Below are 13369 nucleotides of genomic sequence, written 5' to 3' on the forward strand. Positions count from 1 at the left end.
TGCTTTTAAAAAGCCATTTCCAAAAATAGTATTGTGATGTCGAAGCTATTTGCAATCCTAGAAACTCCTCTCTGTTAGAATTAGAAAAATAGGGCCCAAGTTTCCACCCTCTGTAAAAATGGCGCACCTCCCTAAGGTGCGCCGACTTTCTGGAATAAAAAGGGCACTGAAAACTTACCTTATGATTCTCCGGTCTCCTCAGGACGTCTTCGTGCTCGGCATGGCGCAGCACAAGGGGTCGGGGGCGGAGCCAGGTCCTGGTGCTGAAAGCAATGCCGGGACCACTGCACATGTCGCTAAAGTGTGCGCGCATGTGCAGTAGTTCCTCGCCCCCGAGGCTGTATGGGAGGGGCCCGAAGCACGCCGGCCCGAGCCCTGGCCGAATGGGCTCTCCGAGCGAAGATCGGGACTCGGGCCTCCCTCCCATTCAGGTCCCCCACCCCGCCTCCCTCCCTTTCGTTCAGCCCCACCCCCCCCCCCCCGTATACTCCACTCCCTCCAGGTCGGCGGCGGGGCCCACCCGAAGTGTCGGCAGCAGGGGAGCCCACTCAGTCTCCCTCTCCCCCTCCCTCCCATTCAGGCTCTCTCTCTTTCCTCCCCCCCCCCCCCTCCCGTTAAGCCGTTCCCCCTTCCTCCTCCCCTCCTTCCACCTCCCCCCCCCCACTCCTCTTCCCTCCTTCCCCCCCCCCCCACTCCTCTTCCCTCCTCTCCCCCCCCCCAACCCCTCCCCCGTTAAGCCCTTCCTCTCCTTCCACCCTCCCCACTCCTCTTCCCTCCTCCTCCCCCCCCACTCCTATTCCCTCCTCCTTCTCCCCCCCACTCCTCTTCCCTCCTCCTCCCCCCCCCCTCCACTCCTCTTCCCTCCTCCTCCCCCCCCCCCCCACTCCTCTTCTCCCCCCCCACTCTGTAGGAATTGGGACGATTTTATCAATATGTTCCTAATTGTAGATCTACTTTGATACGAAAAGCTGGTGCAAATCTGAATGGCATCAACCTGATAGCAATCAAGTTCTCATTGTTCTTTGCTTGTTAAATTTCATACATTTCAGATAAGGTGCTGGGGTTTTAATCCTTCCAAAATAGCAAAGAGTCAAAATATTGTCTGAAAGGAAAGGTTACTGTTATCACTTCATGGTATGTCTGTCGAGCAGACGAGCTGATCAGTAAGACATCCCCTTTTGCAAGTTGCCACAAGGATTAGCTATCAGTTTACCAGATCGCGTGGAGTTCGTCTTTGTTTTCTTTCACTGCCCTCACCCAGTCATGCAAAGCTCTCGAAGTCGAGGAAAAATTGGAAGGTTAATAACACCAGAACATCCTTGTGTATCTGTAACCCCTTTCACCCACAAAATGTTATACATCATGGAGACTTTGATGGGTAAAAATGGAGGGATTTAGAGAGAACTAATTTAACACTAAAATAATACAATATACTATTCTTGCTTGTGGGAATAGAACATGTATTTAATTTGAAAATTGTAGAGCTTTTACTTTGTATGATTGTAATTGTTTGCTTTGAGTTTGAAGATTTATTGACTTTTTTTAAAAAAACTGTCTTTTAGGGTGCTTCCACTTCAACTTCAGAAAATTTTGGTCATAGAGCTAAGCGTGCAAGGGTGTCAGGAAAGTTACAAGACCTTCCAGGTAAGCAAAGTTTGTAACGTGAAAAAAAACAGGGCAAACATGTATTTTTAGATTTGACAAAACAGTTTAAAAATGTACCTTCATGATTCCTTTTATTCTGATTCATTTTAGTCCTTTTTTCCTTGCTGGAGTGAGTTTTTATGTGACCAAGAAGCTACTTTCGACTGATTTATTTTCCTGTGGTCTGTAGAACATTGAGGTGGGGGGAGGAGGAGTGGAGAGAGCACAATAAAACATTGGTCAATGTATGGCATGGTTCTAGGTCATCCAGATTGTGAAGGCCCTTGGTTCAATTGCTATTCTGTGCTAATCTTAGTTGGGGTGGTGATGGTGCTATGGTTATTGGGCTGACTGTCCCTGGGCCAGAATTGGGAACGAGTAGTACAGGTTCCTGTATCTGTTGTCCAGTGCCCCTTGCTGGAAAGTTGCATGAAGACGGGAGTGATTTGGCTGTGATGTTGCTCGTCATCTCCTTTCTTCCCCTTAATCAAATAGGACATGGAGGCTCAAAATCTAAGCTCATGTATAAGAATATAAAAGTCAAGGATGAGAAAAGGTAAATTGGTCCAAATATATATTACTTTTGTGAAGGTTGCCATTGGTAATGCAATTGTACCTTTTGGGAGAAGAGAAGTTGGGGTATAACATTGGGTGAAGGATTATCTGATTTAAAAAAAAATGGATTAACTTTTATGTTATACAATTATTTTTCATCAGAGTTCGGTTCATAAGATTTATTAAAGTGAACAGAACTGCCAAGTGTAACTGCCAACCAATATTAAACTATTCCAGCATCAATATATCCTACAAAGGTCAGTGAAAAGTGTAATATTTTGGTGTGCCCCCAAATTATCAGGACTTAATGGTCTTCCTTCCATTTCCTTCCTTTTTTCCAAAAACCAGAAAGGGTTAAGTGTAGGATTCAACTGAATATCCCCAAGTTAATCAAAAATTAACTTCCCAGTTAATCCAGCATGCTGGTTATGAAGGCTTTTTATGTCAGCTGCATGTCTGTGGAAAAATGCTGTTTAAAGCAGAGACTTGTGGCCTATTATTTTTGTTGGGCTTGTTGAATGGAATCCAACAGAAAGCATCCAACAGTGGATAGTCAAGGGGCTATAGGGAGGAGAAATTTAACACAATCACAATCACTAAGGAGGTGGTACTCAGTAAGATAATGGGACTAAAGGCGGATAAATCCCTTGCACCTGATGGCTTGCATCCTAGGTAGCGGCAGGGATTGTGGATGCATTGGTTGTAATTTACCAACATTCCCTGGATTCTGGGGAGGTCCCAGCAGATTGGAAAACTGCAAATGTAACGCCCCTTTTAAAAAAAGAAGCGGACAAAAAGCAGGAATCTATAGACCAGTTAGCCTAACATCTGTGGTTGGGAAAATGTTGGAGTCCTTTATTAAAGAAGCAGTAGCAGGACATTTGGAAAAGCAAAATTCGATCAGGCAAAGTCGGCATGGATTTATGTTTGACAAATTTGCTGGAATTCTTTGAGCATGTAGGGTGATGAAGGGGAACCAGTGGATGTGGTATATTTGGACTTCCAGAAGGCATTTGACAAGGTGCCATATTAAAGGTTACTGCACAAGATAAAAGTTCACGGGGTTGGGGGTAATATATTAGCATGGATAGAGGATTGGCTAACTAACAGAAAACAGTCGGGATAAATGGTTCATTCTCTGGTTGGCAATTAGTAACTAGTGGGGTGCCGCAGGGATCAGTGCTGGGACCCCAACTATTTACAATCAATATTAACCACTTGGAAGAAGGGACTGAGTATAACATAGCAAGTTTGCTGACAATACAAAGATGAGAGGAAAAGCAATGTGTGAGGAGGACACACAAAATCAGCAAAAGGACATAGACAGGCTAAGTGAGTGGGCAAAAATTTGGCAGATGGAGTATAATGTTGGAAAGTGAGAGGTCATGCATTTTGGCAGAAAAAAATCAAAGAGCAAGTTATTATTTAAATGGAGAAAGATTGCAAAGTACAGCGGGACCTGGGGGGTACTTGTGCATGAAACACAAAAGGATAGTATGCAGGTACAGCAAGTGATCAGGAAGGCCAATGGTAACTTGGCCTTTATTGCAAAGGGGATGGAGTATAAAAGCAGGGAAGTCTTGCTACAGCCATACAGGGTATTAGTGAGGTCACACCTGGAATACTGCATGCAGTTTTGGTTTCCATATTTACGAGGCAGTTGCTTTGGAGACAGTTCAGAGAAGGTTCACTAGGTTGATTCTGGAGATGAGGGGGGTTGACTTATGAGGTAAGGTTGAGTAGGTTGGGCCTCTACTCATTGGAATTCAGAAGAATGACAGGTGATCTTATCGAAACGGATAAGGTTATGAGGGGACTTGATAAGGTGGATGCAGAGAGGATGTTTCCGCTGATAGGGGAGACTAGAACTAGAGGTCATAATCTTAGAATAAGGGGCCGCCCATTTAAAACTGAGATGAGGAGAAATTTTTCTTTTGAGGGTTGTAAATCTTTGGAACTTGCTGCCTCAGAGAGCTGTGGAAAGTGGGTCGTTGAATAAATTTAAGACAGAAATAGACAGTTTCTTAAACGATAAGGTGTTATGGGGAGCGGGCAGGGAAGTGGACCCGAGTCCATGATCAGATCAGCCATGATCGTATTGAATGGCGGAGCAGGCTCGAGGAGCCGTATGACCTACTCCTCCTATTTGTTATGTTCTTGCATTTTTCATTATTCCTGCAGGGCCTCTCCTCTGTCTGAGGAGTGGTGCATATCATTTGATGGATGCTATAGTGCAGACAGTACATTAACAGTGTAAAATGCTCTTTTAGTGGCTTTATGAATGTTGTGTGTGCGCAGTGTGGATTAAAACAAGGAAGTCTTTGTTCAGTTACAATATCCCACAATTCTTCTATAAATTCCCAAGTATTGCAGGACACTGGAGTACTTTGAAGAAGAACGGGTAACCGGAAATGGACTGTCCTCTGGAGTTGACCATTACCTGACAGCTAGTCACAAGTTGCTTTTCTTTTCAGTGACGGAGTAATTTCTGACCCCATAATTTTTATCTTTGGTTTTAGTTCGAAAAATATATATATTTTAAAACCAGTTATTGTCTATGCTGATGTTTATACATCACACAAGCTTCCTCCCACTTGAATTGCCTCTTCCTGCCCTGGCCCCATATCCTTCTCTCTAAAGATATTCCTCCTGAGTTATTTTTGTTCTGTTAGTTGGCTATCTTGTATTCATGCCCTCTTGTTCTGGACTCACCCACAAGTGGAGACATTTTTTCCACATCCATGCTATTGAACCCTGTCATAATTTTAAAGGCCTCTATCAGGCCTCTTTGTCTTTTTTGTCCAGAGAAAATAGCTCAAACTTGCTCAATATTTCCTGATAGTTGAATGTTCTCAATTCTGGTAACATCCTTATAAATATTTTCTGCATTTTCTCCAGTGCTTCAATATTCTTTTTTGCAGTTTGGACTCCAGAACTGTACACAGTGCTCCAAGTGTCGTCTAGGTCTTTGTCCAGTAGCAAGGATTAACCAAGACGACTGGAGACCAGCTCTGCTGCATGGACTTAGTGCGCTCACATATCGCAGCGTGGGCTGGCCTGTGCTGCCCCTGGGCCCTCCCCTCTTTTGGGCCCCGAACTCACGCCTCTCCTAGGCTCCGATCACGTCCCTCTACAATCTCTCGCCGCTCCTTCGCTCCAACCTCGCTGCTCCAGCAGTACCTGTCCACGCTCTAATAACCGACCTGGACGTTGGTGACGTCCCTTTTCACTGCCGTTGCTCTCCTGCTCCAGCACGTGCTGCTCCCTGGTATGCCACCACGCTGCTTCCTCCGCTCCCCGGTCTGCTTCGATGGTGCTCGCAGGCCTGGGGCCGCTCAGCCTGCTGGGCTAGGCCGCCATGCTGCTCCTTCCGCTCCCCACCCTGTAACGTTTGAATGCCGAGGGGATTTTGCTTATGATATGTAGCTATCCATTTCCGTGAGCATAGAATTGCCGATGGCTACAATTTCTCTGTGACCTGCAAGCTATGCCTTTTGCCCAAATTTTACTCTGGTTTTCTAACTATTTTACTTCTGCAATGTTGGACGGTGCCTGGTAACTGTTTACCAATCTTTTGGGTAGATTTGCTGTGTTTTCTACATTTCTTTCTTGTGTCAACCTTAATCCATCCAGTGTCTCTCTCAACCTGGCTTCTTCAGGCAATTGTTCCTCGGCCATGACAACGCCGCTGCTAATTGTACTGGTCTCCATCTCCAATCCTTCAACGTTCATTTGCAAGTTCCGATGATAACTTGGCCATATTTATCTTGCCAGTGTTAACTCACTTACTAAATCTAATAGTATCCCCTCAGTTCTGTCTGCCCTTGTAAGTTTGTGTGCCTTGGTATCTACAACCACAATTATTTTGTTAATAGTACTGATTAACAGACAGTTTTCACAGATCTTCAGTCCTCTATTTTATCTGTGTGTCTCATTTGCCAACATCCCACAGCAGATTATCCTGGTCTCCATTTTTGTTTTTCCTGAATCTTCTATTGCCTTTTTCTGGTTTCATTTTTTTAAAATCCCAATATGCTTCCTTTTGATTTTACTTTTTTCTGTTGCATCATTTTAATTTTGATCCTCTTTGTCATCATCTTCACGCAGATGTTCTCACCTTATTTCGTCTACACTGCGCTCTAAACTTGGGTGCTATTTAAAATCTACTTCTGCTTGGCTTCTTTATTGTCTTTGCTCCCCGACATTTAATGCTTTTTTTCCGAGCCTGTAAGGATTGACTGGAGCACGTGTGCTATAGTGTGATCCCCCATTCTAGACGGGGTTACTAGGCACATCTCTGACAATGAGCTACTCGCCTGTAAGGGAACTGGGTTTAGGGAAAGTGGGTGATATAGCAATCTGCCTGGCACAACAATGGATTAAAACTATAGCCAAAATGGATAGCTGTGGCATAATAAAGTGTGCATTTCATCTTTGCCAATTGGAAGTTCTGTTCTAATGATTTCGCATGGCCAATGTTGTAGTTTTCATAAATGCTTGTGCCAGCATTGCAGAATAGTGGTCAAAAATCAGCCGAAAACCCCTCATCCATTTGCTACTGTAAAATGTGAAACTATAAGCTTCAAGTGGTCCAGGCGTAAACTAGCCACATCTTATGAATTCTAGCATGAAGTCAGTGCATAAGTAAGATGATCCCAGGAGCTCAGATTCTAGATTTGGATACATGTGGTAAAATCATTTGGTGTTGTAGATTAATGAGTAACTATGGGTTGAGGATTCTGAATTGCTCTGGGCTCTTGCTCAGATACTACTTGGTTGAATTTGGAATAAACTGTCAGTCCCCTGCGTTTCAGTTCCAGTTTGCGTTCTTTCCTAGAGGAATCTTCCTATTTTGTAGGATTTTAAAAATCAGACAGGAAATGGTGTTTTCCTTTAGCAGTGGACTAATTCCCAACTTGTTGCACAGATCCTGCTGTCCAATAATTAACTCGGTTAACAGTATTTTAGAGAATGCTGTATTATATATATCTTTTAATAAACTGATGGCTATTCTTTCGCTTAAGTCATCCATATCTTCAATTTAGATGCTTCTTTTTAAAAAAAAAAAGATTTAGAAGATAGGAAATGGGAAGGTAGGTGTGTTGAAGGCTTCTAAGTAGAGCTTCCATCTAATATATGCCCTTATGAATAATCTGTAGTATAATGGCTTTTAAATTCTCCTGGTATTTCTGGTATAAATACCATAGTCTTTCATGGACAAGACATCATGCTGTACTGGATCCAAGCCCAATGTAACTTTAAAAAAAAAATTATTTTGGTGTTGAAGAACATTTTTAAAATTAAGGAATTAAATTGAACACCGTAGCAGTATGCTGAGTGAAGTTTGTATGCAAGACATATGGGCTCAGTTATCCCAATAGCAGAATTATGCAAAATGAAGATTCATATTAAGCTAATCTAATGGAAAATATGGGTCTATTGAGGATCTAGAGCAAACTTTTCAGGTGTAGAATGTCATATCCAAATAAGTTTTCTGTTCTGCATTTCACCTTTTAATAGCATCACCAGCAGAACAATATCTTCAAGTAAAACTACCAGACGAGGTGGTTATGAAGATCTTCTCGTACCTGCTTGAACAGGACCTTTGCAGAGCAGCTTGTGTGTGTAAACGCTTCAGTGAACTTGCTAACGATCCAATTTTATGGTAAGTACACCACAATTTAGTCATTCTACAATTTGTTCTTGACCATTTCTGTGTTCTTAAAAGCAATCCAGTTTAAATTATGAAATTAGACATTTCTCTATTTCTCTGGCAGATAACTGGTATAAATGCCATAGTCTTTCATGGACAACACCTCACGCTGTACTCGATCCAAGCCCAATGTTAATTACCTATTTAAGCAAAAATACCAAATTGACTTGCTGCGGTCAAAATCCGATTTCTTTGGCATGCAAATATTGTGTATGGAATGTATTTTTGCAGGCAGAAATTGAATGTCGCCTTAACATATTGTGCACTGACCGGAGGACTAGTTTGAGGGACAGTGTACAAACAATTTAAAAACATTGCTTTTTCAAGGAGTGAAGGATAAATTCATTAAAAATATATATTTAATAAGGGATATCATGTGTAAATGCAGGCATTTTCAATTGTACCAATGCATTATCTTCCCTCCTGGATCCCATTGTTTCAGATTTAAATTACTCTGTCCTCTTTCAGTGAACATAAATAAGTTGTTTGGATATGAATAGTAAAATTGGGAGAACTTGATATTGTACTGTATGTTTTGAGTCCATTTTTATAATCCATCTTCCTTTGCCCATGAGTTCTTGGCAACTTTTCTCCTGTAAAGTGCAATAGATAAAATAAGTATGAAATAACTAGTTTTCTTCAGAATAAAATATATTCAAAAAAACGACCAATCATTCAGTTTCTGTAGATTGTCCTCTCCTTTATTGGGTGCAGATATTAGTTCTACCACTTTCCCAAACCTGCTTGATGATCTAAAAATGTTACCATACATGTTATTAATCTGCTGATGCATCATTTGATCAGTGGTCACTGAATTTTTTTGGCTTTGCAAGATTGGCTCAAAATTATGGTAACCGTGTGTTAGTTTAACCTTGGGTGATTTAATTTGCAGTTGACTTCAGTTTAAATCTGTAATTTGTTGTAGGATGCACAGATGATAAGAATATACTTGAAAACTTTCAAACACTGCAAGTGTGCAATTTATTGAAACATGGCTGAAAGAAGGGCAGGAATGGCAGCTCAAAACTGCTGGTTACAGGAGTTTTGGACCAGGTAGAGAGGGATACAAAAGTAGGTGGGGTCATAATATTGGTTAAAAAAACAATTACAGCTCTGGGGAGGATCATCAAATGAGGCCATATGAGTTGAACTGAAGAACAAAAAAGGGGTATCACTGCTGGGAGTGTACTATAGACCCCCAAATAGTCAGAGGGAGATAGAAGAGCAAATATTTGGACAAATTTTTGAGAAGTGCAAAAACAATAGGGTTGTTCTAGGGGATTTCATCTACCCTAATAAGTGGGATAAAATCAGTGTAAAAGGTATAGAGGGTGTAGAATTCTTAAAATGCATTCAGAACTTTTTTAGCCAGTGCGTAGTAAGCCCAACAAGAGAGGGGGAGGTTCTGGACTTGGTTTTAGGGAATGAAGCCGGGCAATTACAAGGGGGTGTCTGTGGCAGAGCATTTTGGTGGTAGTGATCATAATTCAGTTAGATTTAGCAGAGTTTTGGAAAAGGATAAAGATAGACCAGAAGTAAAAGTTCTCAATTGGGGAAAGGCCAATTTTATTAAGCTGAGATATGATTTAGCAAAGGTGGTCTGGAAACAGCTACTTTGAAGGTAAATCGGTGTCAGAGCAGTGGGAGGCATTCAAGGAGGAGATAGAGGGTTCAGAGCAAATATGTTCCCACAAAGAAAAAGGGTTGGACTCCCTAACCTAGAACCCCCTGGATGTCGAGGGGCATACAGGTAGGATAAGGCAAAAATGGGAAGCTTATGTCAGATACAGAAAGGTAAATACTACAGAAAGCTGAGAGATGTATAGAAAGTGCAGGGGTGAAATTAAAAAAGGAAATTAGGAAAGCAGAGAGGGGGCCTGAAAAAATTTTGGAATGTAAAATGAAGGAAAACCCAAAGATGTTTCATAGATACATAAAGAGTGAAAGGATAACTAAGAAAAGAGTAGGGTTTATTAGAGACCAAAAAGGTAACATGTGGAGACGGAAGACACAGGCATGGTTCTTAATGATTACTTTGCGTCCGTCTTCACAGAAGAGAGTGGCGTTGCAGACATTGTATTTAAGGAGGAGTGTGAAATATTAGATGAGATAAACATAGCGAGACCAAGTATTAAGGGATTTAGCATCTCTGAAAGTAGATAAATCACTAGGCCCGGATGAAATGTATCCCAGGCTGTTAAGAGTAGCAAGGGAAGAAATAGCGGAGGCTCTGACTATCATTTTCCAATTCTCTCTGGCTTACCGGTGTGGTATAGACCCAATCCATGTCCGGACCGGGGTCATACAGGGCTGCGTCATGCTCCACCTCACAGTCAACAAGCTCCCCGCTAGAATGGAACTAAATTACAGAACCAGTGGGAACCTGTTCAACCTGCGCCGTCTCCAGGCCAGATCCAAGACCACCCCAACCTCTCGTCGAGCTACAGTACGCAGACGACGCCTGCGTCTGTGCACACAGAGAGGCGACACTCCAGGCCATAGTCAACGTATTTACTGAGGCATACGAAAGCATGAGCCTTACGCTAAACATCCGTAAGACAAAGGTCCTCCACCAGCCTGTCCTCACCGCACAGCACTGCCCCCCCCCCCAGTCATCAGTCATCAAGATCTATGGCGCGGCCCTCGACACCGTGGACCACTTCCCATATCTTGGGAGCCTCCTATCAACAAGATCAGGCATCGATGACGAGATCCAACACCGCCTCCAGTGCGCCAGAAGAGTGTTTGAAGACCAGGCACTCAAAACTGCCACCAAGCTCATGGTCTTGCAGGGTTGTAATAATACCTGCCCTCCTGTATGGCTGAGACATGGACCATGTACAGTAGATCCCAAATTGCCGGAGAAATATCACCAACGATATCTCTGCAAGATCCTACAAATCCCCTGGGAGGACAGGCGCACCAACATCAGCGTCTCCATTCAGGCTAACATCCCCAGCATTGAAGCACTGACCACACTCGATCAGCTCCGCTGGGCAGGCCACATAGTCCTCATGCCAGACACGAGATTTCCAAAAGAAGTGCTCTACTCTGAGCTCCCTCATGGCAAACGAGCCAAAGGTGGGCAGCGGAAACGCTACAAGGACATCCTCAAAGCCTCCCTGATAAAGTGCGACATCTCCACTGACACCTGGGAGTCCCTGGCCCAAGACTGCCCTAAGTGGAGGAAGTGCATCTGAGAGGGCGCTGAGCACCTCTAGTCTCAACGCCGAGAGAATGTAGAAATCAAGCGCAGGCAGCTGAAAGAGCATGCGGCAAACCAGTCCCACCCACCCCTTCTCTTAACAACTATCTATCCCACCTGTGATAGAGTCTGTGGTTCTCGTATTGGACTGTTCAGCCACCAAATAACTCGCTTCAGGAGTGGAAGCAAGTCTTCCTCGATTCCGAGGGACTGCCTATGACTATGATGAGGAGGGCTGCTAATTTACTATTGTTTAAAAAGGGAGAATGGGATAACCATGTAATTACAGGCCAGTCAACCTAACTCGATGGTAGGCAAATTACTGGAAAAGATTCTGAGGGACGGTATCCTCAGTGGAAAACTATGTACAGCAGGCAACTCAAAACACTGGAGAAGTACCACCAACACTGCCTCTGCAAGAGCCTGCAAATCCACTGGCAGGATAGGCGCATCAACGTCTGTGTTCTCTCTCAGGCCAACATCCCCAGCATCGAAGCATTGACCACGCTCGATCAGCTTCGCTGGACGGGCCACATTGTCTGCATTCCTGACACGAGACTCCTATATCAAGCGAATCCCAGGTGGGCAGAGGAAACGCTTCAAGGACACCCTCAAAGCATTCTTGAAAAAATGTAACATCCCCACCTATGCCTGGGAATCCCTGGCCCGAGACCGCCTAAAGTGGGGGGAAAAGCATCCGAGAGCAAGCTGAAGCCAAGCGTAGACAGCGGAAGGAGCGCGCAGCATCCCTGGCTCCTCTCCCACCCGTTCCTTCAACCATCTTCTGCCCCACCTGTGACAGAGACTGTAGGTCCCGCATTGGATTCTTCACTAACCTGAAAACTCATTTTAGTGTGAAAGCAAGTTATCCTCGCTTCTGAGGGACTGCCTATGATGATATGATGATGGAGAGGTAGTTGGAGATTTGATTACATTTCTGCTGTGAAAGGGTTGGGTAGGGCTTGGTTGTCTTTCAGATCAGTTGGGTTTGGAATTTCTGTTCACTGGGGCTGGGTGTTTTTGTAGATTTCTTCTCTGTGATGAGGATACCCTGGTTTAGCTCCGTGCCGGGCCAGGCGTGGGATCAAGTGGTTTGGCGATGGGCTAATTTCTGCTCATTGATGGGGTTGATGTATGCTTTTCTGCTGTGTGGGTGGAGGTTGATGCTAGTAGATCTTCAGTTTGGGGGAAGGGTTTAAGGGTTTTTTGCATATTTGGGAGTGGAAGGGATGGGGATATCTACTTGTGAATGGGAGGTGGAAGTGTCGGGATCGGTGCTAAGATTTCTGCGGAACAGTATGGAGACTGTGCTCAGTGGGAGTGAAGGTGGGCTCTGCTCACTTGATGGTGGAGAATGGAATTGGAGGATTTCTCTTTTGCTTTTTCTGCCAAGGCCTTCCACTTTCTTTCCTTGGTTTGTAAAGAAGGCTAAACTGTTACTGCTTTGGTTTGCATTCTGCCAGCCCTTTTTGCCAGTTTGTCATTATTGCTCACTTGTGCATTTATTTCATCCCTAGCTATCTAAGGGGGAGGAGAGCTGAAATTTCTACTTGGGGGCGGGGCAGTAAATCTCTGTGCCATGAAGTGTTGGCGCAGGTAGGACCCAATCTCTGCTCATCAGCATGGGATTGGATGTGACCACTGCAGAGATTAAACAATTTCTTCTGTGTTTTTATGCTTCCATCTACATTTCCATGATTACTTGCCTGTGAGGGTGTTTTTAGTTGACTTGGCCAATAGCATTTTAATGGTCAGGGTTCACTTTTGGCAACTCCATGCTATAATGCGACTTCTGAGGCTTTAATAAGAAACTGGCACTTAACTAGAAGCTCTCCCATTCTAATCAGTCACAATGTTGTGCTCGCAATGCCATCTACAGGAGCAGTACCTCTGGAATCCTGAGGCCATCATATTTTGTTACGATGACTGCATCTACCATTTAAACTGAACTACCCTACAAAAAGTAGAAAATATTGGTGATCACACATGTAACATAGAAATGACTTCATTTGACTGATCTTGTGTTACTGCATCAATACTTTTGGGCACACACAGTATCCAACCTTCGGTGACAGTTTTCTGGATAAATACAGTTCTAAAGTTAACAAAAAGAGGATCTGAAAGTAATTGGGAAATCTTCCAATTTGTTGGAAATTCAATATATGTTATATTGTGTGTTGTTCAGGGTACATGATGCCATAGTGCATTCCTGATGTAATCTTACTTGAAGTATAAAGTATAGAATAAATATC

The 13369-nt window shown here is 43.5% G+C and overlaps 1 protein-coding gene across 5 annotated transcripts in view; it reads left to right on the forward strand.

The window, feature by feature from the left end:
* Positions 1–13369, forward strand: part of fbxo11b (F-box protein 11b) — a 138464-nt gene that overhangs the window by 68330 nt on the left and 56765 nt on the right. For all 5 annotated transcript variants that reach the window (XM_070889320.1, XM_070889321.1, XM_070889322.1 and 2 more), the window contains 2 exons: positions 1563–1644; positions 7720–7864. In XM_070889320.1, coding sequence (XP_070745421.1) covers positions 1563–1644; positions 7720–7864 — 227 coding nt within the window. The remainder of the gene's footprint in view (positions 1–1562; positions 1645–7719; positions 7865–13369) is intronic.

Source organism: Pristiophorus japonicus, chromosome 9, assembly GCF_044704955.1.
Source record: "Pristiophorus japonicus isolate sPriJap1 chromosome 9, sPriJap1.hap1, whole genome shotgun sequence".
Classification (NCBI taxonomy): Eukaryota; Metazoa; Chordata; class Chondrichthyes; family Pristiophoridae; genus Pristiophorus; species Pristiophorus japonicus.